General features: G+C 34.2%; 1 protein-coding gene and 1 long non-coding RNA gene across 2 annotated transcripts; both read left to right on the top strand.

The window, feature by feature from the left end:
- The first annotated feature begins 2752 nt into the window (after positions 1–2752).
- On the top strand, positions 2753–5479 carry LOC127747475 (uncharacterized). The gene is made up of 2 exons (XR_008009318.1): positions 2753–3106; positions 4399–5479. It is a non-coding gene; the product is annotated as an uncharacterized LOC127747475 (long non-coding RNA).
- A 12986-nt stretch (positions 5480–18465) lies between these two features.
- LOC107490214 (uncharacterized) lies at positions 18466–19341 on the top strand. The gene is made up of 2 exons (XM_016110988.1): positions 18466–18843; positions 18958–19341. Exons 1-2 carry the CDS (start codon positions 18466–18468, stop codon positions 19339–19341), a joined length of 762 nt encoding a protein of 253 aa, XP_015966474.1.
- Positions 19342–27152: the final 7811 nt, after the last annotated feature.

Consider the following 27152-nt stretch of genomic DNA (forward strand, 5'->3'; position numbering starts at 1 on the left):
AAAATTTAGATGTGTCTCTATTTTCATAATACTTTAGATATATGTCTATTTGGTTAGGAGAGGTATATATATAGTTAGATTGTTTCAAACCTAGCATTCGGAGCCTCAACGACTTAATGATGACCTAGCTCCCAAGTCCAAATCATTCTTACGGCCTAAATTAGCTTAAATAATCGAAAATCACTAACCAATATTCAAATTCAAGTATTCTTTTTATCTTAGGCAACTGAAAAGATAAGATCACAAGACATTATATAAAGGGGAGCTTAAAACACTTCCAGGTACGTTACACACCACCCCTTAAACCTGTACCTCTTAGATCCATTTTAATTTGAGCGTCGGAGTATCTTTGCAGGTACCACTCCTTGCCGATCCAAAGGTCCGATCGCATCATCACTAAGACTGACGAGTCCTTGATCCTTCTATCAACCTGTACGAGTAAAGACTTGTATGTTGGCACCGTTTGTGGGGACCTGCAAAACCTTAGTAGCATGACACATAAAGAGCGACTTTCAAATCACCACGACGAACCAAACCCACCAACTCTGCTCCCCCTCCCCTCCCGAGTGCATGGACTACAGAAGGACAACTATCCCTCAACTCACAGGAGGGTAACCAGTGTCGTCCACGCCCAGCCAACCCACAACAAGCAACAATTGTGAAGAGATGATTGCCGATCTGACGAAGGCAGGACAATCGACGACTTGGGAGAATATGCAAACCGGATAATCTGGGAGCTCCACTATCAGATGCAGACCCTGGAAGGCTAGGTCGCCTCTAAAGAACAGTACCAACGGGAGTGCACGAGCGAGGCGGTCTCCTAGACCATGTCGCGACGAGAGCAGAAGAACGAGAGGTTGCCAAACCAACATCACAGTAGATGCCGAAATCATAAAAGATATCGGGAATCTAAATGCCATCGTGATGATGACAAAAGGATACACCAAAAAGATTCCATGCGAAGAAGAAGTGAACACGTGATAATGGGGCTACTCCATTCACCGAAAGAGTCCTAACTGACATGAATTACGATGGCACTAAAGATCATCAAGATCACTTAATAGCCTTCGAGGCCAGAATGAACCTAGAGGGAGCAGCCAATGCAGTTCGGTGCAGGACCTTCCCGGTGACACTGGCTGGCCCAGCCATCAAGTGATTCAACGCCCTTCTGAACGGCTCGATATCCTATTTTGATTATGGGTGGCAATAGGGCAGTTTTTGCCCTACCCAACCTTGACCCCACCCTATAATAATCCGCATCAAACCCGTTCCGTTTCTACCTACGAGTAGTAAAAAGTTAAACCCTAACCCGCCCCGCTCCTACCCATCTCTATAATTATTAAAATCCAACAAATAAAAATATATATACCGGAGCGGGTAGAGACGGGTTTAACCTAAACCCATCCCGCCCAAAAATCCATCCCGAGCGAGTAGAGACGGGTGGGTACCTACAGGTTCAAGTAGTGTTGTCACCCCTAGATTCCATATCTCTAAAAAATTCATGGCACAATTTACCCCCACAAATCACAAAGACAAAATACCCAATCAACCTTCTCGAAATCACCCAACTACCAGACAAACCCACAATAAAACACCTAGATAGGTTCAACAATGAGTGCTTGGAAGTTGATGGACTATTGAACTCGGTGGCCAGTTTGTGATTGACCAAGATGACGGAAGATTATTGGAAGCACCTCACAACCTTTTTAAATATATATAATAATTATTTTTAAATATAATAATACAATATATATAATAATTATTAGTTGAAATAGAACATAAAAGGAATATTTACTCATTTTTTTCAGATCCCTAAATATGCAGATTAAATATATGAATCGGATATAAAGATACCTAAAATCTGTGATCCAATCCTATTAATGTGTAGATTGAATTGGATTGGATTCGATCTGACCTAACAGTCTTGCGGATCGTATTAATATTCTGAGTTTCCTTCTCCTTGAGTTCTGCATCTAGATGTCAGATTTTCTCATCTGCCTTTATCCATTGCAACTCTTGATGCAATTATTGTTCCGCCTTTGTTTGTCGGGCTAATTCAGTATCCAACTATGTTAAACGGTCATTGTGACCATGAACGAGGCCCATGAGCTCCACGACATTCCTATAAGTCGATCCTACTTTGTGGTGGTATGTGAATTCAATGCCAAAGTCATCAATAAGTGTTTTAGTGGGGTAAAGTTAAAAATTGGGTTAAGATTATCCGAGTTAATGTGATTTATGGAGATGTTAGTAGCTAACGATTTCAAAGGAAGAGGGGTACCACTACAAACTATACAATAGTTCCTGCTCTGTAGGGACGACTTTTACGTAGTGGAAAATTATTCTTAGCTTCTATCATGTGAGAGATGTGTGTAGGTGGAGAGTTACTGATTTAGGAAATGGATTCTCTCCACTTTTTTAACACTTGATAGAATAAAGTGTGATCTCTCACCTTTAATTTCATAAGTGAGACCAAAAATAAATAAGAAAGAGAGAACAATTAAGAGTGAGATTAGGGATGGCAAAAATCCCAGCGGGACGGGTATCCGCGGGGATTTACCCGTCACGGGACAGATATGGGGACGATTTTGTACCCGCGGGGACGGGGGACGGGGCCCCGTATATTAAACGGGGCGGGGTGGGGATAGAGGTCTCCGCCCCGTAGAGATCCGTTTAAATCCCGTTTATGTAAAAAGACTAGAATACCCTATATATATATATATAATCATATGAAGGAAAGTGAAAACTCTAGCCGTCACACTTGCAATTCATAATCTTCAACCTAGTCTCTGAACTCTTCACCACCCTCAAACCTCAGCCTCTTGCCCTCTCTAAACCACGCACGGTCGCACCATCACAACCACTGACCGCCATCGACTGCCACCTCTCGCTCAGTCCTTCATCGCTACGGCGCTACCTCCCACCCCTCAGTCCGTCACCGCCACCTCTCACGCACTGTCGAGTGGATGTCAGTCAGGTCACAATACATCACGCACACCACAGCAGGGAGTCCGTCAGTCAGATCACGATATATCACGCCGGTCGTCACCTCTTCTCTGTTCGTCGCACCTTTGCTTGTCTTCACCTCTTCGCGTCGGGTAACTGGGTAAGTCATAGAACACTGCTCACACATGCTTTACTGCTGCTTTTCCTTTTCACTCCTCACCGTGATTGATTTGATTCTAGATTTCTGATTTAGGGTAATTAGGTTTAAAGTTCTGAATTTTCTGATTATGATTTCTATTTAGGGTTGATTTGATTCTGAATTTTTTATTTAGGATAATTGGGTTCTTAGTTCTGAATTTTCTAATTCTGATTTTTATTTAGGGTTATTTGATTCTGGATTTTTAAATTTGGGTAATTAGGTTTTAAGTTGTAAATTTCTGATTCTGATTTCTATTTTGATATTTTGATTTTTTTTATAATTTTCTGGTAATCATTACCGGATCAATGTCATTCTTGAATCTAATAAGTTTGCAACATTCATCTTGGTTTGATATCGACGTGCAATATTCCCTGTTTACAACATTCATTCTGGTTTGTAACTCAGATTTTATTTTATTTGATTTTAGATTAAAGTGATTTTGGATTAGAGTGGTCAGTAATCTATCATTATTCGTTAGTTTGTTCTTTTGTTTTTTGTTTTTTTAACTCATTTATTATTTTCTCAAACATCTGTATTGTTTGGGAACTTTTTTTAATTATATTCTGACGTTATTAGGAGCATTGAGTTCTTGTTGGAAGAAAGAAGATAATGAAGTAAAGTTGTTTAGTCTATCATTTTTTTGAAAAAAGAGTTGTGTCATTGATTAAGGAGATAAAGACTAAAATTCTTAATGCATTGGTGTTTTAAAAACTTAATAACCGTTCTTTTTTTCATTTTATGTACAGTTTTGTTTCTTTTGATCAGTTAATCATGCATTGGTTTAGGATGTTGACTAGATAAACCTAATGAAACATAATGGTTTAGAAAAGGAAAAAATGAAAGTTAAGTGAGATTATAAAGATTAGCCTCATTTATATATACAGAAGTTTAAATTAAGGTCAAACTGGTCAGAGATAGATGTAAGAGAATTTTAGATCCAAAAGACAAAGGTCCCCACTTCAATGAGCTACAAAATTGGTCTGTGATTATTACTTAATAATAACATATATATTTATTGATTTTCTAATTCCGTTGATTTCCTTTGAAGCATGCTTAAAGAATATTCATCCATCTCTTCAGTTACATGTATAGCAATTGTTAATTTCATGTATCAATTTTGAATTTTAGCATTTATGTCTTTTGAAGCATTTATAATATAAGTAACGTAATTGACAATTGTAACTCAGATTTTATTTTATTTGATTTTGGATTAAAGTAATTTTGATTCATGATTTATGTTTCATGATTTATAGAATGTCTTCTTCAGATGCATTGAGTAATACTCTTGAGAAGACTACTCCATCGGAAGACCCTATAGGCACTAATATTCAAACTACACAAGAGGCTCCTCAATCTTAATCTCAAAAACCCCCAACAGATACCACAACTACTAATGAAAGAACGACAAACTCTACAAGTGGTGTTCGAAAGAGGAAGTTAACCTCTGAAGTGTCGAATCACTTTAAGATTGTAGAAATCAAGGGAAAATTAAAGGTTGAATGTAATTATTGCAAAGCGAAACTACTTGGTGACCCAAAAAAAGGCACTTCGCACTTAAGTTACATGATCACTTCAAAAGCTGCAAGCTCGGCACCACTAGAGATATAAGACAATGTATGATGGAGACAACTCCAACAACTAGTGAGAAAACAGTTGTGGTTGGTGCATATACCTTCGACCAAGAAAATGTAAGGAAAGAGTTATCAGTTATGGTTTGTCTTCATGAGTATCCGCTATCTATTGTGGACCACATTGGGTTTTGATGATTCTGCAATGCTTTGCAACCTCTCTTCAAGGTAATTACTCGCAACACTTTAAAGAGTGACATCTTGAAGTCTACAATGATGAGAGATCGAAGACAATGAATGTCCTTGAGCGTAATAAAAGTCGAGTTGCAATTACAACTGATATATGGACAGCAAGCAACCAAAACAAAGGTTATATGGCTATCATGGCTCATTACATTGATGATTCTTGGAAATTGCAAAGCCGTCTTGTGAGGTAATAATATTATCATTATAGGTTCTTCTGAATGTTTATATATTTGCAAAGCTGTCTTGTTTACACAATTGCAAAGCTATCTTGTATATAATTGTAAAGCTGTCTTGTTTATAATTGTACTAAATTATCATTACAAGTTTATATATGTGCCAGCTCCCCACACGGCTGAGGTACTTTCAGAGGTTCTTGTGGATTGTTTGATAGATTGGAATCTTGATAGGAAGGTATCCACTTTGACGGTTGATAATTGCAGTACTAATGATGTTATGATTGAGAATATTTTGACTAAAATGTCACATAGAAACTTTATCTTGGGTGGTAAATTATTTCACATGCGATGTTGTGCGCATATATTAAATTTGATTGTCAATGATGGGTTACAACTTATTTCACATGCTATTGAAAGGGTGAGGGATAGTGTTTATTATTGGACTGCAACACCTAAAAGAAAAGAAAAATTTAAGAAAACATGTGCACAACTTAAAATATCCTACACAAAAAATCTGTCTTGATTGTAAAACTAGGTAGAATTCAACATTTTCTATGCTTGAAGTTGCAATTATGTATAAAGATGTGTTTGAAAGATTGTCATTGCGTGAGAGTCAATATAAATCTTTGCCTAGTGAGAAGGATTGGGATATGGTGGATGAGATTTTTCAAAAATTGAGAGTATTCTTTGATGTGACTGAATTGTTTTCTGGAATAACTTATCCTACATCAAATCTTTATTTTCCTAAGGTTTGTGTGATTAAGTTGGCTTTGATGGAGTGAAAAAATTGTGGAAATGAGATAATTAAAATGATGGCTACTAGTATGATAACTAAGTTTGAAAAATATTGGAGTGTGATTAATACAGTTATGACTATTAAGACTCTTTTGGATCCTAGGTACAAGATGTATTTATTGAATTTCTTTTTTTGGAAAATATATGGTGAGATGGAGGCATGTGTTGTAATTAAAGATTAAACACTGGACACCATTCAGTTTTTTTTCTATTGGAGAGAATCCACTCCCACTAATTTACTCTTCATGTTGGGTCTCTATCGGATCTTGGAGTTCGACTTAGGGCTTGATCCCGTGACTTGACCTGCTGACTTGTTGGGTCAGGTCGGGTCTCATGCTTTTGGGCTAATCATGGTTTGTTCATGCTCTTCTTGAATAGTTTTGGGCTTCCCAATTTTTGGACTTATGAAAGAAAACAAATGAGAGAAGGTCAGTCACCATAATAAATTCGAATATATCTCCATACCAAAAAATAAAATTCGAATATATCTCATTTGTTATATTGGCTAAAAGTTATCTGTTCTTCACTTTTATTAATTATCGTATGCAATTTTTTCTCTATGGATCTTAATATAATAAAATATTGCTTTTGAATTTTTCATCCCGCGTTCAGACAATTAATAAGAACTAAAGCAAACAAATCTAGAGGATAAGAAAATTGAAGTGGGTAGAACGACCAACCCAATCGAAATTCCACTTATCTAAACTTAAACTAAAAAATGAGTCCATAACTCCATATTATGTGATGTTTGAGGATGATGACAGTGTGAATGTGTGATACTATTTCATTTAATTTTTAATGTGACTAATAAAATATTTAAATTTTTTATATAATAAATACACAATATATCTATTAAAAAAATGGAACAGTAAAATACCACTCTTGCAAGGGAATCTGTAAACAAACCAGAAACCTTTTCTTGTGGGTGGGGGGAGGGAGGTGTTTATTACTTTATTTAGACAAAAAAAAGCTTGTGTAGTCAGAGGAACAGAAATCAAGAACAACGATTTGAATTTAACCATGTGTTGCAAATTAATCACGTGGCAATAAAAAGTTGAGACATTATTATTCTATTGTGCCTGTAGCCTAGTACTGCAGTGTTCATATTGCTTTAGTTAGAATCCTTAAGCACTTCGAATATAGAAGATTATTGCCAAACTAAACAAATACTAATTCTAGTCCTTTGCAATTGGCATTGCCTTAAACGAACAATTAAGTTCACACTCCCCGTGCGTTTTGTTCATTAATTAAATCTCAAACTTCCCCTTCATGTTCCCCTCTTTTCAGCAATGGCTAAGGTGCATTAACTCTAACCAGTATTATTCTCAATAATACAAGTACATATATATTCTTTATAATATACAACATACACGTGTTTCACATGAAAATATTACGTATATTACATAAGAAATTAAAACACTACATAAATAAAATCTATATGTGCGTCATGTGGACCAACCTATACAACATAGATCCATGGTACTAAGACCGAAAATTTCTTGGCTTTTTAGGCATCAAAACTAATTATTTTCTCTAGAATACACTAATTAGGTTCCTTTTTTCCCAATTTGAAAAAGACAAGTTACACAATCTTTAAGGATGCATTTGGTTTTAAAAATAAGATAAGATAAAATATTGATAATATAATATACATGATAAAAATATAAAAATTAGTGTTTTTATATTTTGTTTGATGATAAATTAAAATAAATTATAAAAATTTAATTTATTTTTTTTTTGTTCATTCAAAAGATTTGAAAAAAAATATAATAATTAAGAAAATAAAAAATAAACTATATTTTTTGTTAGTATTTCTATATCATTTTTATTAGAATAGAAATAAAAATATACTAATTTAATATCTATAAAAATAATATTTTTATTTATATCTTATCTATCAAATATAATTTTGTATTTTTATATTTTTGTATCAGTATTTATGTGCATGTAAATAAAAGTAACCTAATAGTCACCCCAAAAAAAATAAAAGTAACCTAATATGCTAATTATGCGAACCTAACCTAAACCTAGCCTATGGAAGTCCGGCTAAACAAAAGAGAAAATTGAGCTGCATTTAAGCCTAAAATACCGGGTTGTTATGGTGAAGAGGAAACCGTACTAAACAACACTTTGTATAGAAGTAACTAGACAAAAGTTTTCTACTTTCTATACTAATAAAGCAAAATAATTGGTCGGTTACTACTACTCTTGATAATAGAGTTTTAATTTTTCTGTGACTATTTTTTTTTTATAAAAGATAGGAGGCTCGAATCCGTAACTTTTTAATTGAGTATAAAAAGATTATATCATTTAAATTATTATTCATTAATTTTTTTTTGTAACTACTTGATAACAGAATTTGGAAATAGATGATTTAATTATATATCAAGAAACAAAAAATAAATTGTTTAGTTTTTCATTAAAAAAAAAAGAAAAAGATTAATATAATTATATATATACCAATGTAATATAATTATTAGTTTTTCAAAAAAGAAAAAGATTAATATTACCAAAATAATTAATTTAAACCTTTTTTAATGACTTTTATTCTATACCCTCATGGATGTTTAGTTCAGATTTCTCAATTTTGTAATTATTTAGAATGAAATTTTGTTAAATGACCTCATTTCTCTGCAAAACTACAAATTATTGATTAGCTAGGGACGATAATGAGATCATTTTTGACATTATTTGATTTCGATTTTTTCTTTATCTTACTCAAAACTCACCCTTTTTATTAGGGGGTGTTCGCGATGCGGTTTGGTTCGGTTTTTGAAAGAAAAGCCATCCGATTCGATCGTTTAATTAAATTGCGGTTCGGTTTGGTTCGGTTTTTTTCAAGGTCATCCAAACCAAACCAAACCAATTAAAATCGGTTTGGTTTGGTTCGGTTTGTTCGGTTTTTTTAATCAAATAAAAAAAATTCTACCATACTATTATGCAATGTCATAAGATTGAAATCAACAAGCCAAAATACACAATAGCTAACAAAGTCTTGATCTAATGAAATATAACGACAATAGAATTCAAATACGACAATTAAAGAAGTTTAATAGCTCAACAGTCAACACAACTGAAAATAAAAATAAATTGTCATTAAACTGATAGTAATTAGCAAAGTTATGGTGTCTTCTCCAACAAAATAGCTAAAACTTCATAATGCAAACCAACCTGAAATAAAAAAAAATAATTACATAATAAGAACAACAAGAACAACAACAATAAACAAGCAATGAACCAAACAAGCAATAAACCAAACAATAAACAAGCAATGAACCAGCCCTAAACCAGCAATAAACCAAACAGAATTGGCACTTGATAATGTGAACAAGCAATGAACAAATTAAACCAGCAAGGCAGCAATAAACACTAAACAGAATTTGCAAATTGAACTTGGCAATAAACAGCAATAAACCAAACAATAAACAAGCAATGAATCGGCCCTAAACCAACTATAAACCAAACAGAATTGGCACTTGATAATGTGAACAAGCAATGAACAAAGTAAACCAGCAAGGCAGCAATAAACACTAAACAGAATTTGCAAATTGAACTTGACAATGAATAAATTGAACTTGGCAAATTAAACACTAAACAGAACAAAACTTGATAATCTCAAATTAAACCAGCAATGAACCAAACAAACAATGAACAAGCAATAAACCTTTATACCAACAAATTGAACTTGGCAATAAACAGCAATAAACCAAACAATAAACAAGCAAGGAACCAGAAACTGAAAGCCTCTATTTTAGAAGCCAAATTCAAAACTTTGATCCTATAAATAAATTGAAAAAAAAAAAACAACTCCAATCATTCACCTATATCTGAAGCAAAAGGCAAACTATTTACTATTTTCCCATTGTTCTGCCCGTTTCTGTATTCATGTGAGGAAGAAAGTGGTTAAAACTAAAATTTTACAAAAAATAAAAAAACAATATGAAATATACATGAGGTAAACATTACTTATAAACTATTTTTCAGGTTAAATTATGTTAATGATTAATTGATTATATTAAAATTGAACTAGATCCCTAACATCATTTTTCAGGTTAAATCTATTCAATTCTATCAATCTTTATATTAAAATTGAACTCCTAGATCCTAACGTACAAAAAAAGATGATTAAACTAACCTGAACAAACTGAACAAACTGAACAAACTGAACATTGAACAAACTAAACAAACTGAACAAACTGAACGTTGAACAAACTAAACAAACTGAACAAACTGAACATTGAACAATAACCATTAACCAGCAAGCACCAAGCAGCAATACCAACAACAAGGCAAGAATGCATCAGTAAAGTTTACCTGAATAGATGGCTCGGGCTCCATATGCACTTGAATCGGTGGCTGGGTGGGAGGCTTTCTGGGTGGAGGCGGCGAGGTCGGAGGTGGTGAGGTGACCCTACAGAATCCAGAAACGCCGCTGGGTGGAGGCTTTCTGGGTGGAGGCGGTGACGTCGGAGGTGGTGAGGTCGGAGGTCCTGTGGGTGGGTGGGTGACTGGGTCTTCATCTTCGTGTTCGCGGTGGGTGGGTGACTGCTGCCTTCAACTTCGAGTATCAAGGACCTTCGAGTATCAAGGAGGTGGGTGGCTCAGGCTGGCTCTGTGGGGGGTCTGGCCGTCTGGGTGAGTGGGCGAGATGTGGTGGCTCCGATCTGGGATTTGGGCGGGGTTAGCTTTCCATGGTGGGAGGGAGTCGCGCAGCACGGCAGCAGTAAGGTAAGGTAAGGTAAGTAGGTAGGGTAACGCGTTTGGGGGGGTGGGGTAGTTTTAAATTTTAGGGTTTTCTGAAGAACCGGTTCGGTTAGGGTTTTGGTGGCAAGAACCGAAAACCGAACCGAACCACAGAAAAATCACAAAACATCACTTTTTTCGGTTCTTTCGATTTTTGGTTAATTTGATTTTCAGTTTTTTCGGTTCGATCCATCGGTTTAGTTCGGTCCGAATCAGTTTTGAACACCCCTACCTTTTATCCACAGAGTGTTAAAAATCTATATCCTAATCCTATTTACTGGGTACCCGCATTACTCTTACTTATTCACCTTTTAAATAAAATATTTAAAAAATATTTTATTAGAATATAACTTTAAAAAATAGAAAATACAATTGTAATTTTCACTTACTCTATAAAAACTGCTACTGGCAGCCGCAGTTTACGTGGATTAGCGTGTCTACAAAAACTACTATAGGCAGCAGTGGTTTGGTTTCTGAACGAATGGAGTTGGTCATAATCTGCTATAGCAGTTTGTGTTGTATATGCATTTGGTTCTTGTCTATATATACCCCTCCAAGGCAATGAGTTAGTAGTGGAGTGCCATTTTTCATAAATGGATGGTAAGGAGAGTTTCCTAACTCTAGTGCATTGGTAAAATTCAAAAAAGCAAAAGGCACGATGTTAAATTTACAGATAGAGAACCATTTAACCTTTTTATTCGGTCATCGAGTACGTTGGCCGATGTAAAAAGCAGCATATTACAGAAGTTGGGGGTGTGTGGAACAAAGTGGGTAAAAAAGTTGCTTTACAAGATTTCTATTGCTGTTGTGTCTACCGGTGTGAAGTATGAGACATTTCTGATAGAGTTCGATGAAGATATGCATGTCTTATTTCACTATAGGCAAAGTTTTCCTGAAGTTAGAATACCCGAGTTGTTTTCCAAGTTGGAAGATGGCGTCGACAGTTCTAGGGCATCAGCGTTGAATCCTCAGTCGATGACGATGGGGGTGCCTCAACGTCGATGCCTGTGGTAGCACCTGCTTGTCTGTTGGATGATCTTCCATGTGTTGCAGTTGGTACTGCTAGTGTGTGTCGGGATGTTCCTAATTCTGCAGTTGAGTCTGGACCGGATCGAGTTGAAAATGCGATGCGAGACGATGATTCAGACAATGAGGCAGTCGACATTATTGGGGACAGTGACGATGATATTTCGAGTAATCCACATATACCCCATGGGCCATCGAGTTCCGGCACACAGCAACATCCTCCACAATTGTCAACCTTGAACTTGGAAGTCATAGGCCAATAGCTGGACATCGATGCAACCTTTGGGTGTCAGGGACTGCATGATGCAACCGCTCTAACGGAATTTCAGATTGGCCAATCTTTCCAAAGTAAGGAGGAAGTTGTGCTCAGCATGAAGGATTATAGCATCCGGCATGGAGTTGAGTACAAGGTGATGGAGTCGAACCATCTTAAATACCATAGAAGATGTAAGGAGTTCGGCAAAGGATGCACGTGGATGATTCGTATCACGCTCCGGCAAAGGAAGAGCACTTGGAAAGTTAGGAGACACAACGGACCGCACATGTGCTTGGCCACATCGATATCAAGCGATCACAGGCAGCTTGATTATTATGTTCAATGTGCAAGGATCTTTCCGTTGGTTAGAGTGTCGGTTACGATAAAGGTATTGCAGCAAGCTACTAAGGACAGAATCAACTCTGTTCTCCTAGTGTAAATGCCATACCTGATAATAATTAGGGAACCACCTATCTCTGCCCCTACGATTTTTAGCATGAAGTCAGTCTATGTTCAAAGCTCGCTTAGGAACATGCTACACACTGCCAAACTGTGGGACCACCCTATCAACTTGATACCACTCAATGACGGTAAAATATATCAAACTGGTTACTACTCACCATAACCAACAATGCTTCTTCATAAGTATCTCAAGATGAACCACAACAAGTACGTCGAGAGTGGAATAAGGCTCCCACAAAATCTAAAAATTCAACATCCTCATACGTAAGAACATTATATACTGTCAGAATAGTGAACTACTACTTATGAAACCAACCACGCACATGAAATTTACATCTCGAGCGCTCAATCAATCTAATGCAACGCGATAATGGATAACCCTTTGCTCCTTCCCATCATTTGGCGGTAAGTATGCTGCCCACCTAAATGATAGTAAGTGGTAAGATGAAAGTTTAACACGACATATAGTTTATAAACTTGAAACAAATAAACGATACTTGGATGCCAGCGGAAATGAAAAATCCTCAAATCCGTGTGGCCTCAAAGGGGAAAACCACCAGAAGATCCAACTCTGTAGCAGCTAGAAAGGACCCACCAAGTTGGTGATATTTCTGTTTACCACCCGACACATGCATCGATACAACCATGCCAATGCAGCGGTACCCCAGCTATATTTGCCCATGTCATCATGATTCGCCACAAAAGACAACCACCGAATATGAACCCGGTTTGCACTCTTGTCCCCAAATAACTGAGTGGACAAAAACATCATAATATAGGCATGTGCGTATATGCAAACAGTATCCTCGGTCGTATCAACTGGTAACAACCTAAACTTCTCATGAAACCATGTGAAGTGGACTGTCATCTACTTCACCTTATTCGGTGGTGACAGCTCACCAAATAACTTCTGAAACCATTTCCAAGTTGGTTGGCCACCCTCCATAAATTTTTCAAACTCAACCAAGCACCCACTATTGGCCTTCCCATCGACAGGCAACCCAAGCTGAAATGCCACATCTTGCAATGTGACGGTGCGCTCTCTGAAAAGTATATGAAAAGTGTGGGTCTCGAGATGCCACCTCTCAATGAATGCACTCACCATAGGCTCATCCAACTAGAACCAACGACTGTTCAGCCTGGCTAAGTGGTACAAACCAACCCTCTCCAAATAAGGTATGATCCGTTCATGCATGGGCATATTCTGTTGCCGCCGAACACTGTAGATACACCTACTCGGCTACACCATACAGTAAAAATAACCACAACGCAATTAAATCCTACTTGATACATGAATAAACCCTAAATAAGTACACCAAATAATTAAAATTACATAATTAAATAATTAAATTATTAAATAATTAAATTATTAAACAATTAAAGAGGTAAATACCAAATCGGTATCCGAAAGATTTTGACGCTGACAAAATAGTACTTGACTTTTGTTATTGACAAAATAGTCCTCAAATGATTTTAAAATTTGACAAGCGTGTCTCTAAACTCTCCGGAGCACATTTCTGGCGAGAAGGATGCTGAGGTGGCCACCGGCAAATTCAAGGTGGAATTTTTATCAAGTGTGTGTACTAGAGTCTTCTTTCACATTCATCTTTATCAAGTTGCAATGTTTGACTAAAACTTTTGACTATCCAAGTTGGACAATTTGCCAAGTAGTTTTACGAGCCTTCCAACTTGATAAGAAATATTTGTATCATACTTTATTCTAGACTAACTTTAAGTTCTATAATGTTATTTAATTTTCTTGAAATTTCAACTTGCTTCATTTGTAACTTCTAGCCATTTTTGTTGATTTCAAACCAAAAGAAAGCATTTTGCTTTTTTTTTTCACAACCTCTAGCCCCATCTCCATTCCTAAGCTAGTTTACTCATGAAGGCAGATCTCCGACCCCATAAAAATTTCATGAGTTTTCGTTAATTTCCATCGTGAGTATTTTTGCCATTCTTAGATTAAAAAGAGCAATAGTAGAAAAAAATTATGAATATTGTGTTTGTCTTACTTATTTGTAATTTGAAATTAGTAAAAAAAGTATTAGTTATTAGGTAAAAATTAATCTGCCACAAATTATATTTTACATTAGATTATCGATATTTTTTTATTATTTTTATGGTAACTAATCGATCTTATTATTGTAGTGATTATTTATAGGGAGGTAATAAATTCTTTTTTATTCATGAAATTGGTTGAGCAAGACCAAGTCCCTGGGAAGATCACAACAGCACACTATCTCGAAGAAAGGAACCATTTGGGAAGGAATCTGAAAGGGAACGAGACGGTAGGAAGACGGATGACTGAAGCAATGACGAGAAGATTCCTTGCGTGGTCTTAGAATTTCACAATTAAGTTCTCGTTGCATGTATAGCTTCTAAACCAGCAAAGAATCCTTTTGTACAAAAGTTTTGGTTGTCACAAGTAATAAACCCCTAATAAAATTGATAACCGAAGTATTTAAACCTCGAGTCGTCTCTCAAGGATTTGCAGGGAAGTGTTCTTATAATTGGTTATGCAAAGGTATATTTTTGAGGTTTTGAATAAGAAACAAGGAAAGTAAATGGCAATGGAAATTAAATGATAAAACGGTCTTGGCAAGGGTTGGTGGTCAAGGATCTCTATCCTTATCACTAACCACAACATGAGAATTGGCAAGGATCAATCCCATTAAATCATCCTCTAACTAGTAGTAAAGGAAAGTTAAATGAGCTGTGTCAATCAAAGTCCATAAGTCCTAGCTCTCCACCAATTCAATTAGTGAGAACTAGAGTTAATGGCTCCAATCATCAATTACTTGGACATTAGTAACTCAAGAGTTCCTAAGTTACCATTCCAAGCCAAAGGACATATTATCCTACTCTAATATTCTTCCAAACATTTTATCAAACACTTGGTGAGCACAAAATAAAAGTATAGAAAAGTAATAATAGAATATCAGATCTAAAACCAACAATTGCAAAATCAATGATAACAAATAAAGGAAGAATCAATAAACATGAAATACCTTAAATTGCATTAAATAGAAAAATTAAATCTAACATGGATAGTTTATGGCCAAATGGAATAACAAGAACAACAAGAAGAACACATAAAATAAAGTAATAAAATAAATAAAAGTATAAGAGACTAAATCAAAGGAACATTGAACCTGGAATTGGGAAGAAGTAAATCTAAAACTAAGAGAAATCCTAAATCCTAAAACCTAGAGAGATGAGAGAGCCTCCCTCCCTAAAATCTACATCTAAAACCTAAAATTATGTGAATGAAAAGTGTCTCTTGATTCCTCCACTCTGTAGCCTCTAATATGTATTTTCTGGGCTGAGAACTGGTTTTTCGTCAATGCGACACGTGCGCATGATTTATCGTGTGCTTAATTTAGTAGATTTTATCCATATTTCTCTCACTTATTCATAGAAATCGCATGTTTTACATTTTCCTTCCTGATTTTGTGCTATGATTGAAAACATGCTTCTTTGGCCTTAAATTTGCTATTTTTAATCCTCTCTTAGTACCATTCGATGCCGTGATATGTTTGCTGAGTGTTTTCAGGGTTTATAGGACAGGAATGGCTTAGAGGATGGAAAGGAAGCATGCAAAAATGGAAGGAATACAAAAAATTGAAGGAATTGCTAAGCTGTCAACCCTGACCTCTTCGTACTAAATCGATCATAACTTGAGCTACAAAGATCCGAATGAGGCGGTTCTAGTTGCGTTGGAAAGCTAACATCCGAAGCTTCAACATGATATGCAATTTGCCATAATTGCCATGTAGTTAGGTGATGCGCACGCGTGAATTACGCGTACGCGTGACCAGGAAAAAGTTCAGCGACACGTGCGCGTGGCTGACGCGTACGCATGACGGTGGCACGTGCTGTACGTATCAAAAATCATTGGGGGCGATTTTTGGGCTGTTTTTGGCCCAATTTCAAGCCCAAAAACACATATTAGAGGCTGGGAGTGGAGCAGAATCAATAATACACTTTTCATTCTTTCATTTTTTACATTAGTTAGGGTTTTAGATGTAGTTTTTTAGAGAGAGATGCTCTCTCTTCTCTCTACTCTCTCCTCTCTCTAGGTTTTTAGGTTTTTAGGTTTACTTCTTCTCAAATTTTAGGTTTAATGTTCCTTTAATTTAGTTTTCTTATACTTTTATTTGTTCTATTACTTTAGTTTGTCTTCTTCTTTTGTTAATTTCCCTTTTTTCATCATTTTTATGTTTATGATCTCTTGTTACGTTTGGTTTCTTTTAATGAAATTTATGTTCTCTATGTTTATTGTTACTCTCTTTAATTGTTAGTCATTTATGTTTGCAATTGGTCGTTTTGATTTTATTATCTCTTATTAATTCTCTATGTTTTTATTTTGTGCCTTCCAAGTATTTGATAAAATGCTTGGTTGGATTTTAAATTAGCTTTCTATATTCTTGACTTGGATTGATTATTGAGACTATGGAGTTATCAAATTCTCTTGCTGAGGGATAATCGAAAATAGCTGATTGGCTTAGGCTTCACTAAATCTAGTCTTTGATTAGGACTTGTGAACCTAAGTTGATTTTGCTCACTTGACTTACCTTCATTGTAGAGGTTAACTAAGTGAAAGCGAAATACAATTACCATCACAATTGATGACGATAACGAGGACATGACTTCTAATTTCCTATCCTAGTTAAGAGTTTTCTTAGTTATTGATTAATTTTTTTGTCATTTTACTTTCTTATTTCTTATTTCAAAAACCCAAAAATATACTTTTCGATAACCAATTATAAGTACACTTCCCTGTAATTTCTTAAGAGATGACTCGTGGTTTAAATACTTTGGTTTATTTTTATTGGGTTTGCATTGTGACAAACAAATTAAATTTGATTGAGGATAATTTGTTGGTTTAGATCTATACTTGTAACGTAATTATTTTTGTGAAATCTTTACCGATGATTTTTCCTCCGTCAGTGGGACTAGGAGAAACAAACGGTGATGGACAAGGAGGGGAAAACGAATACCAAGTAGTACAAGAGACTGACACAGAGGCGGATAAGAACGAAGGCTTGGCGATGTACAGCGGCAACCGAATCCAAAGTCAAGAAGAGGAAATAACAAAGAACAAAGAGGCTTGAAAATTGGCGGTAGAATCAGGTGTGATCCCGTGCCGCGATGAAGAGGATATAATGGCAACTCTTCAAGAACAAAATGAAGTATAGCCATGAAATGGAGGCAGGCAAAACAAAAAGAGAAAATCAGAAGAAGTTGTTCAAAAATTCGTAAGCAGGTGTGTAATAAAATTTATAAATGATTTTAAGCTCTTGAAATGTTAGGGGATTGGGAGGAGTTGCAAAATTGAATATGATAAAAAGCTTCAAAAATAGGTATAAAATAGATATGTTGGGTTTGACAAAAACAAAAAAAGAGGTGGTGAATAAATTTGATGTAGCAAGTATTTGAGGTAATGATAGATCTAGTTGGGAGTGCGTTAATTCAACTAGAGCATTGGGATGTTTACTGTTAATATGGGATGAATGTGTTTTTAAATTGATAAATTGATATAAAGGAGATAGGTGGTTATGTGTAGAAGGAGTGATGACTAAAGATAACTTTCACTGCACGATTTGTTTGTTATATGGACCGTATGTGAAAGATGAAAGCTCTTTCTATGGGAGGAATTAAGTTATATTACAGGGCTGTGTCAAATTCCTTTTTGTTACTTGGGGGACTTCAATGAAGTTGTGCATACAGAGGAAAGGATAGGGGCGACTAGCTTGTCAGTAACTGCTGAAGACTTCAGAACATGGATAAATGATATGGAGTTGGTGGACTTGACTCTTAATGATCGCAAGTATACATAGTTTAGAGGACAGTCTTGTAGCCGTATTGATAGAAGCCTGGTTAGCCTGGAGTTGTTAGATGCGTACCCGAATACTCGACTTAGAGGAGGGCCGAGAGGGTTATCATATCATTGCCCCCTTGATAGTGGAAGATAAAAGAATAGCCCAGGGTCCAAGACCGTTCCATAGCCTAGACTCGTGGTTCACACATGAAGGCTTCCTAAGGATGATGAAGGAAGAATGGAGGGGTTTGGGAGATGCACAATCTTTGGATAAGCTGAAGGCGTTGTCGAAACCACTGGGTAGATGGCACAAGCAACACTTTGGGAATATAGTTAAGAAGATAAAAAGATTTAAGGACGAGATCAAAAAAGTGGACGATATGGTTAGCAACGGGTTATATGACGGTACAGTAGAAGCAAAAAGAAAGGCATTAGTAAGATGTTGTGAGGTATGGTATACGAGACAAGATATACATTGGAAGCAAATGTCTAGATGTCGACATGCCAAGGAAATAGACAGGAACACAAGATATTTTCACAATATCGCATCGGCAAGAAGAAGGAATAACCGAATTGAGTCTTTGGTGATTAATGGGGGACTGGTAAGGAATCATGCAAGAATTAATGTCGCCACTAGGGATTTGTTTAGGAAACTGTACCAACAGGAAGCTTCGCCAAATATTAGCTTTTAAAATGGTCTAGTCAATCGGTTGGAGTCGGAGAAAGCTCAAGTGCTAGAGGTGTTACCGTCAGAGGAGGAAATAAAGGATGCAGTATGGGATTGCGAATCATCTAAGGCGCCGGGTAGTGATGGATACAACATGAACTTTATAAAACAGTGCTGGGAGGAGATTGGAGTGGAGTTTACTAAAGATGTGACGACCTTCTTTGAGACGGCAAGGCTACCAGCAGATTCCAATGTTACTTGGGTAGCACTGGCACCAAAATTTGTGGGCGCAAAAGAGATAAAGGATCTTAGACCAATCAGTATGGTTAGATGCATTTATAAGGTGATATCAAAAGTGTTGACATACAAGAAGAATGAGGAGCGTAATGCCGGACTTAGTTGGAGAATCATAGAGTGCTTTTGTGAAGGGTAAGAGGATACATGATGGAGCATTAATAGCATGTGAAATAGTACAATGGCTAAAACTAAAGAGAAGGGCGTCAGCAATCATTAAATTGGACTTCCAGAAATCCTATGACAGAATTAAGTGAAACTTTGTTGATATTGTGCTAGAAAAGATGGGGTTCGGTAGAAGATGGAAGGCATGGATTAGAGAGTGTATTAGGACAACATCTATTTTCATAATAGTCAACGGGTCATCATCGAAACCGTTCAAGATGGAAAGGGGACTTCGGCAAGGCGATCTTTTATCACCATTTTTGTTCATTATTGTTGTAGATGTGTTGAATAGGATGATTGGAGAGGCGGTAAGGAATGGGAGAATAACTCCTCTTTTAGTTGGAAGAGCTAATATAGAGTTATCACACCTCTAATTTGCTAATGACACTATATTGTTCTGCCCAGCGGAGGAGAAAACAATGAAAAACTACAAGAGATTATTGAGGTGTTTTGAAGTCATGTTCAAATTGAGCATTAACTTCGAGAAGTCCAGCTTGATTCTGGTAAACTACAGTCAAGAGTGGGTTGGTCGGATGTGCGAACTATTAGGGTTCCAGGCGACAACTCTACCGGTGAAATATCTGGGCATTAATTTAGGAGTAAACCCAAGACTGGTAAAAACATGGAAGCAAGTTATAGATAAGGTAGAGGAAAAATTGAGTTTGTGAAAAGCAAAAGTACTCAGTAAAGCAGGAATTTAGTCCTCATCAAGTTAGTTATTAATAGTCTACCCATTTACTATCTGAGCTTGTATAAAATACCAGTTGCGGTGGCAAAAAAAAAATAATTTCATTGCAAAGGAGGTTCTTTTGGGGGAAGGACGATGGTCGACCTGGGCTGGTTCTGGTAAAGTGGGACATTATTCAGGCTCCGAAGAAACTAGGAGGGCTAGGTGTGGGAGATGCAATGGTTCGTAATACCGCCTTATTATTCAAATGGTGATGGAGATTTTCTAAAGAAGATTGTCACTGTAGAAGAAGATTGTGTGCTCGTGCAATAATCTGAACCTTAGAAAGCTATTGTCTACTCAAGATCTACCAGCAAAAGGGGGCCCGTAGAGAGATATATGTCACCTACAAATAAAAGAGCAAAATGTCAGACAAAAGATGATTGATGGACTTGCTATGGAAGTAGGAGATGGTAGATCAACCAGATTTTGGGAGGATACATGGTTACAGTCTGGGAAGCTGAAAGACTACTTTCTGAGGCTCTTCTTGGTTTCAAATAACAAAGGATCCGTAATTGGGGACTGTGAATTTTGGGATGGGATAGAGTGGGTGTGCAACTTCCAATGGAGGAAGGAACTCTGCCAATGGGAGACTGATAGTTTGAATCAACTGCTTGACATCCTGCACGCTGTGAGATTGATAGCAAGAGTACAAGATAGAATGGTATGAAAATTTGACAAGGAAGGCGTTTATACTACTAAGTCATTTGTGCAGGTTTTGCAGGAGACTTTAACAGATGATATCCTTAGCTACAAGTTCACAAATGGAATTTGAAAAGGACTAGTGCCCCTTCGGGTTGAGTTGTTTACTTGGTTTGTGCTAGTAGGCCGAGTTAATACAAAGGATCGTTTGAGTAGATTGGATATCATTGATCAGAATGATAACATCTGTATTATGTATAACAAGAAAGTTGAATCTGTACAACATTTGTTTGTTATGTATGAGTATGCTTGGCAGGTATGATGCGCATGGATTACTCATGTGGGTCGTGTTTGGAGTATCTCAGGATCCATAAAAGAACACTTTGAGAACTGGAGGATGATGCCTATGAAAAAAGACGAACGTAAAACATGGTTAGTGGACTTTTTCTCAGTTATATGGAATGTCTGGTTGTGTAAAAATGAACGTATTTTTAAGAATAAGACTACAACTGCGGTGGATTGCGTTGTTAGATTGTTTTGTTGCTCCAAAAAATGGTGTGAAAAATAACTTATGTTATTGATGGTTATATCGGAGATGACATAAGAATTAGATCGCTGTTATCTTTTATATTATGTATGCTCCACCGAGTGTGTTAAACTTGCCTTCCTTTCAAAAAAAAATTAAGTTAATATAATTTTTAATTTTTAAAATATCACTTAAGCTATCTACCTTCAGAAACGCGATTTTTATTAGTTCTGAATTAATTTTCGTCTAATATGTTGCGCTGATGTGGTCAATTAAATATCACCCTATTCTTGTAATGCCTATTATTGGATGTAAATGTCTTTTAATTAATTGTGGTCAATATATTCTCCAAAATTTGTTCATATGACTGCTTATTAATTAAATAAAAAAAATTTCTAGGTATCAATTAAGTAACATTAACCAACTTCAAATACCATGTATATTGACTACTATATTAAAGCTTAAAAGAAGTCAACTTCAACTAATTGTTATGAAAAATTTTTGGGAAATCTAAATTTTAAAAAATATGAATATAATTTATATTAATTTATGTATGTAAAATTTTAATAAATATAAATATAAATTATATACTTTTTTTATGTGTAAAATAATATCGATAAATATAAATACAAATTATTACTAATCAAGTATAAAGATACTAGCCATGTATCATTATTCAATTGTTATAGTGTTAGGGTGACCTTCACATCAGTACTACACTAAGTCACTAACAATTATGTAAGATATAGATGCAAATTTTTTGAAAAACAAACAAAATTCACATTTCTAAAATTGAAAGACTAAAAAAAAAAGCTAAAGAACTATATTAACACATCCAATCAATTTCATAAATAAATCTATTTCTAAGTGATATATCTCACCTTTATATAGTTTAACTCTCTTTTTGTAACACAGTGTTACATTGGAACTTTTTAGTGAAGTAAAATTGAGTTTTAATGATGTCTAGTTTTTAGTATGCAAAAAATAATTAAATAAATAATATACGATTCATATTATTTATTTCTTCATACGCTCAAATGAGTATATTTTATTAAACAGATCTATCAAACATGTTATCGGCAATACGTATATAACAACTTGTACTCGCAATAATATTTTAAAAAGAACGTTGTTAATATTTTTGTTTTGGGAATAATTTAATTTGAATTTTTCTTTAAAACGAGAAATCAGGGGACACAAGCCTCATAGTGCAATTTGTAAGAGACATTAGTACAATTTTTTGTGAAAAGCTAGGATATTATATTATATATATATTTAAATAGATAATGGTTGTTAACGTTGTTGATGATAGCATTGTGGCGATGATGAAATTTCAACATTTCATACCAGAATTGATAATAATTAATGGGTTGCTCGTGGCCAAAGAGACCAAAGTGATCGACTGTCAATGTTTGATAATGATGCAAAGATATATAATTGATATGATGATGATGATAATATAATATAATATAAAAGTGTAAGCATTTGAGCCATTTCACATTATAAAATTATTATATCAGATAAAATTTGGAAATCCATCTTCTTTCACGCTACCCAGCTTTTCAGGTTTTTTTTTTTTAATTGTGTCAATAGTCATTGTATAGAGAGTAGAGACAATAATAACCACTTATTTGGGGTTTTTTTTTTCATAACTATCAACTACACTCATGATTAAAAATAAATAAAAATTTTACTTTCTTAATTATTTTATTCTTTTTACAAAACTAAATAAAATATTCACTAAAAATAAAAAATACAAATTGACCCAATGATTCCATTAATAATAATAATAATAATAATGGAATACGCCACTTAGAGAAACCAGCACCTAAATAAATATTAGTAAAACGAGATGATGATCTATACTTAAAATTAAAATTGTCGTTGATTGGTTCATGTAATGATGATTATCATCAAAGTAGAAAAGATCACTAGGTCTCTACTAATTTATTTCCTTTATTTTTGCTTTAAATGAAACTTTATGAAGGACAATTTATCCTTGGAATGTAATTAGGTTCCTCATCATATGAAAACTGAAAAGTATGTCTAAATTACAAACAAAAATGTTTGGAAGATAAAAGAAAATATCTTCATTAATTATTATTAGAATAATTGAATTATATTTGATGTAATAAATATATAATTATAAATATTATATACATAAAATTATAATTATTAAATTAAATAAAATAAAGTTATTATTCTCTTATCTTCTTAATATTACTAAATTTATTATATATTTTTTTATTTTATATATGCATAACTTTATCGGTAAATAATTATAATTCTAATTCAATCTTTATTTTTATAGTAATATAAATGGAGAATTTTTATGTTAACATATATCTTTTTCTCATTATTAAAAAGATTCAAAAACTGAATATCAAATACAAATTAAACCAAAATAAAAAAAGACACTCAACAATGCCGTATTTAATTTCTGAATATTCTCCTTAGTTTCTTCAAATTTTGTTCATCTTTTTATAATCAAAAGTTCAGCCCTGTTAGCCGTTACAGCAAGTTTAATGCTCTTTAATGGTGTGATCCTTTTTTTTTTTCTATAAACAACAGTTTTTCCTTTTCTTATTTTTCTCATCTTTTCTTATATGCAACAGCTCTTCTATCTGAATAAGATCAAGTCATTGCATTGAAGATGATTATAGTCATTGCTGTCCATGATCTTCTTATGATGTTTAGAATTCTTTCCATATATTTTATATCTTACTCTTAATTATTTGATTCTTTCTAATCATAACCAAAACAATATCTACATCCATAGTTGTCAGAATCAAACCGATAATCGAACCGGTTAAGTCACTAGATTACTGGTTATTGGTTCAACCGATAAGTTACTGGTTAAACCGATTGACCCGGTCCTATACAAATAAAAAACAAAATATAATAAAAAATTTAAAATTAAAATTTTAAATACATATTTTCACTAATATTTTAAAAATATCTAACTATTCTAAAACAATATGAAACAGGAACAATAAGTATTTTGTTAATTTTACTCTATCATAAATATTTTTATTTTATTTTTATATTAAAATAACTATTATTTTCGAATTTCAATAATTTATTAATTAGTTTATATCTATTATACTATTATATACTACAAGTATTTATTGAAAAATAATATTAATAGATATTATATAATTATAAAAAAATAATTGAGTTTATAATTATTGTTAAATAAAAATATAATTAATTTAAAAATGAATGAGTTTATAAATAAAATTAAAATAAATTAAATAGGAGTAAATTATTTGCTGAAAGATATATATATATATATATATATTAATTTGCATATCTATTGATAACAAGTTTAACAGTTTAGTGGTTATGAGTATCATGTTTTTCCTTGATGAGGGGGGTTGAACTCTTACTTCAACATTTTGAAAAAATTTTGAAACTTAAGCGATTTGATCGAACCGGTTTTATCAAGTTTGACCGGTTTTGACCGGTTCATTCCAGATTTAACCGATTTCACCGGTTCATTGTCTTATATGGTCAAATCATCGGATTAGAGTGGTTTAAGGTTCGGTTCACCGGTTTTTCAATCGAACCGGTCAGTCCAGTCCGGTTTTGCTAACAATGTCTACACCAATGTTAAATCTAAAACTTTATATCACAAACAATCAATTCATAAATTGAAATTAATTCTTAATCAATTAATCAAATATTTGTTATCACAATAAATAATAATTTTTTTAATTTAGCAATCTCCTCTTTAGTGACAAACATTTTAAAATAGAGATCCTTTAAAGAAATCCTTTAAATAAAATCAATAAAAGTAGGATAATTTCCCTTTCATTCGCAGAAAGATCTCCTCCTGAATCCAAAAATAAAAGCTCTTTCTGAATGTGCTATGATATCTTCAGGCAGTAAAAACAGAATACAAGAAAAATTAATTCAGAAAGGATATGTCAAAACGACATAAGACACATAGGAATATTGTAAATCCAAAGCAGACCAGCTACAACTTCAAAAGCATAAGCTTTAGAGTTGCCTTTTATTGCAGTGACTTCACTAGGGGAGTGGATCCTCACTAGTGAAAAAAAATTGGATGGTGTCATTTGTTTAATCTAATCCTTGGTTGTTCTCTCTCATTTTTATTTTTGGTCCCACTTATAAAATTAATGGTGAGAGATCACATTTTATTCCCTCATGTGTCAAAAAAATTGAGAGGATCCATTTCCACTTCACTAGTAGTAGGAGATGAAACAAAATTATCTCCTATAAAATTATCTTTAGCAAAAATATCTGGTTCGGATTGTAATAGTCCTGACTTTTCTTGATTGTTTGATGAATTAGTCATCATTTCTTCAAGATTTTCTTCTCATCATGTGCCTTGAACATCCAATATCAAGATATCACTAGTGTTTTTTTTTCTTTTGGATGTAAGACAAATCTGCATAAACTTAAAAAAGATTTAGATATTCAAACTAATTTAGATCCTTTGAGGTGAATTTTTTTTGGTTGTCCAAGGTCATTGTAATCCATCACAATGGTGCAAACTTTGTCTCCATATTTTTTTAATGAAATGAAGCATTATTTATGAGTATGTCCAGGTCTATTGCATCTATAGCAAATATTTTTCTTTGCTGAATTTATGAAATTGCATAAAAAAAATTGTTTTAATTATATGAAGTAGAAGCTTCATGAGAATGAGTTTTAAAAATAGTAGTACTTTTTTCATATCCCAAACCAGTTTTTTTGTGAAATAGGTCTTTGAACGGCTAACATTTTGTCTAAATTATTGAATTCTTGAACAAATTTTGATAAATCATAATTCAAAAAGTTTTTGGTTTCATGTAGTTTTTCATTTTCAGCATTAGCCTTAGCAGAATTAGCTGCAGATTTTTCTTGTAAACTTTGAATTTCAGTTTTTAAATTTTTAATTTCTCTTTTCAACACATCATTTTCATTATTTAACTCCACAACAAATGTATTGTCATAAGCATCTAATTTTTCTTTTAAAGAAGACATCTCATATTTCAAGGTTTCAATTTTTTTTAATATTTAAAATATTTTGGACAAAAGTTTACTAGAGTTATGGGTTAAATCATCAATAATATCATGCAATTCTTTAGTAGTATAATCATAAAGATTTAGTGTATGTTTGGGTGCCATTATTTTGATAAAAAAAAGATCTTTTTTCAATGAAAAAATATCTTTTTTTATTTTTTAGTATGTTTGGCAGATTTTTAGTAGTAAAAATAAAAGTACTAGAAAAATAAAAAAAATCTTTTTTGAGAAACTACAATTTACATCTTTTTTTAAAAGATCTTTTTGAAAGAGCCTAGCAGCGGAAACGACAACAATGTCCAACACAAGAACAATATGGAAGCACTCACAACACAATATGGCAGCAACTATAACAAGCAAATATAGCAAGTAAAGCAATAACAAGAACACACCGAGATTTTAACGTGGAAAACCCCCTAGACGTGAGAGGTAAAAACCACGGGTCGTCCAGACCAATGAAATAGCTCCACTATAATCAAATGAGGTACAAGAGAGTCTCAAACAAAGCACAAAAATGTGCATATAACCAGCCAAAACATCAAAGCACCAAAGCTCACAAATAAGAAGCAAGAAGATCAAATATACCCAAAAAAATAGAGCTGATGTCGAAGCCAATTTCTCCCTCTGCAGACCTCCAATTAAAATCTCCACCGTTCAGAATGAAGAACAAGATGTGAAGAATCTACAGTCCAAATTTCACGTCGATCCAACGGTGAAAGAATGAGAAACTGCCGTTCCAAAATTTCTGCTCTGTGTAAAAACGGGAAACCTAATTTCTCTCTTGCGAAACCAATTTCTCCTACTGCAAGCCTCCAATCAACATCTCCACCGATCAGAATGAAGAACAAGATGATAGGAA

This window comes from Arachis duranensis, chromosome 5 (genome assembly GCF_000817695.3).
Source record: "Arachis duranensis cultivar V14167 chromosome 5, aradu.V14167.gnm2.J7QH, whole genome shotgun sequence".
Lineage (NCBI taxonomy): Eukaryota > Viridiplantae > Streptophyta > Magnoliopsida > Fabales > Fabaceae > Arachis > Arachis duranensis.

Excerpts from the sequence above, each read along its gene's own strand:
- LOC107490214 (XM_016110988.1), top strand. The coding sequence starts at position 18,466 with ATGATGAAGGAAGAATGGAGGGGTTTGGGAGATGCACAATCTTTGGAT. Across the intron at positions 18,844-18,957 it reads TGGTGATTAATGGGGGACTG|TCGGAGAAAGCTCAAGTGCT; the intron begins GTAAGGAATCAT and ends AATCGGTTGGAG.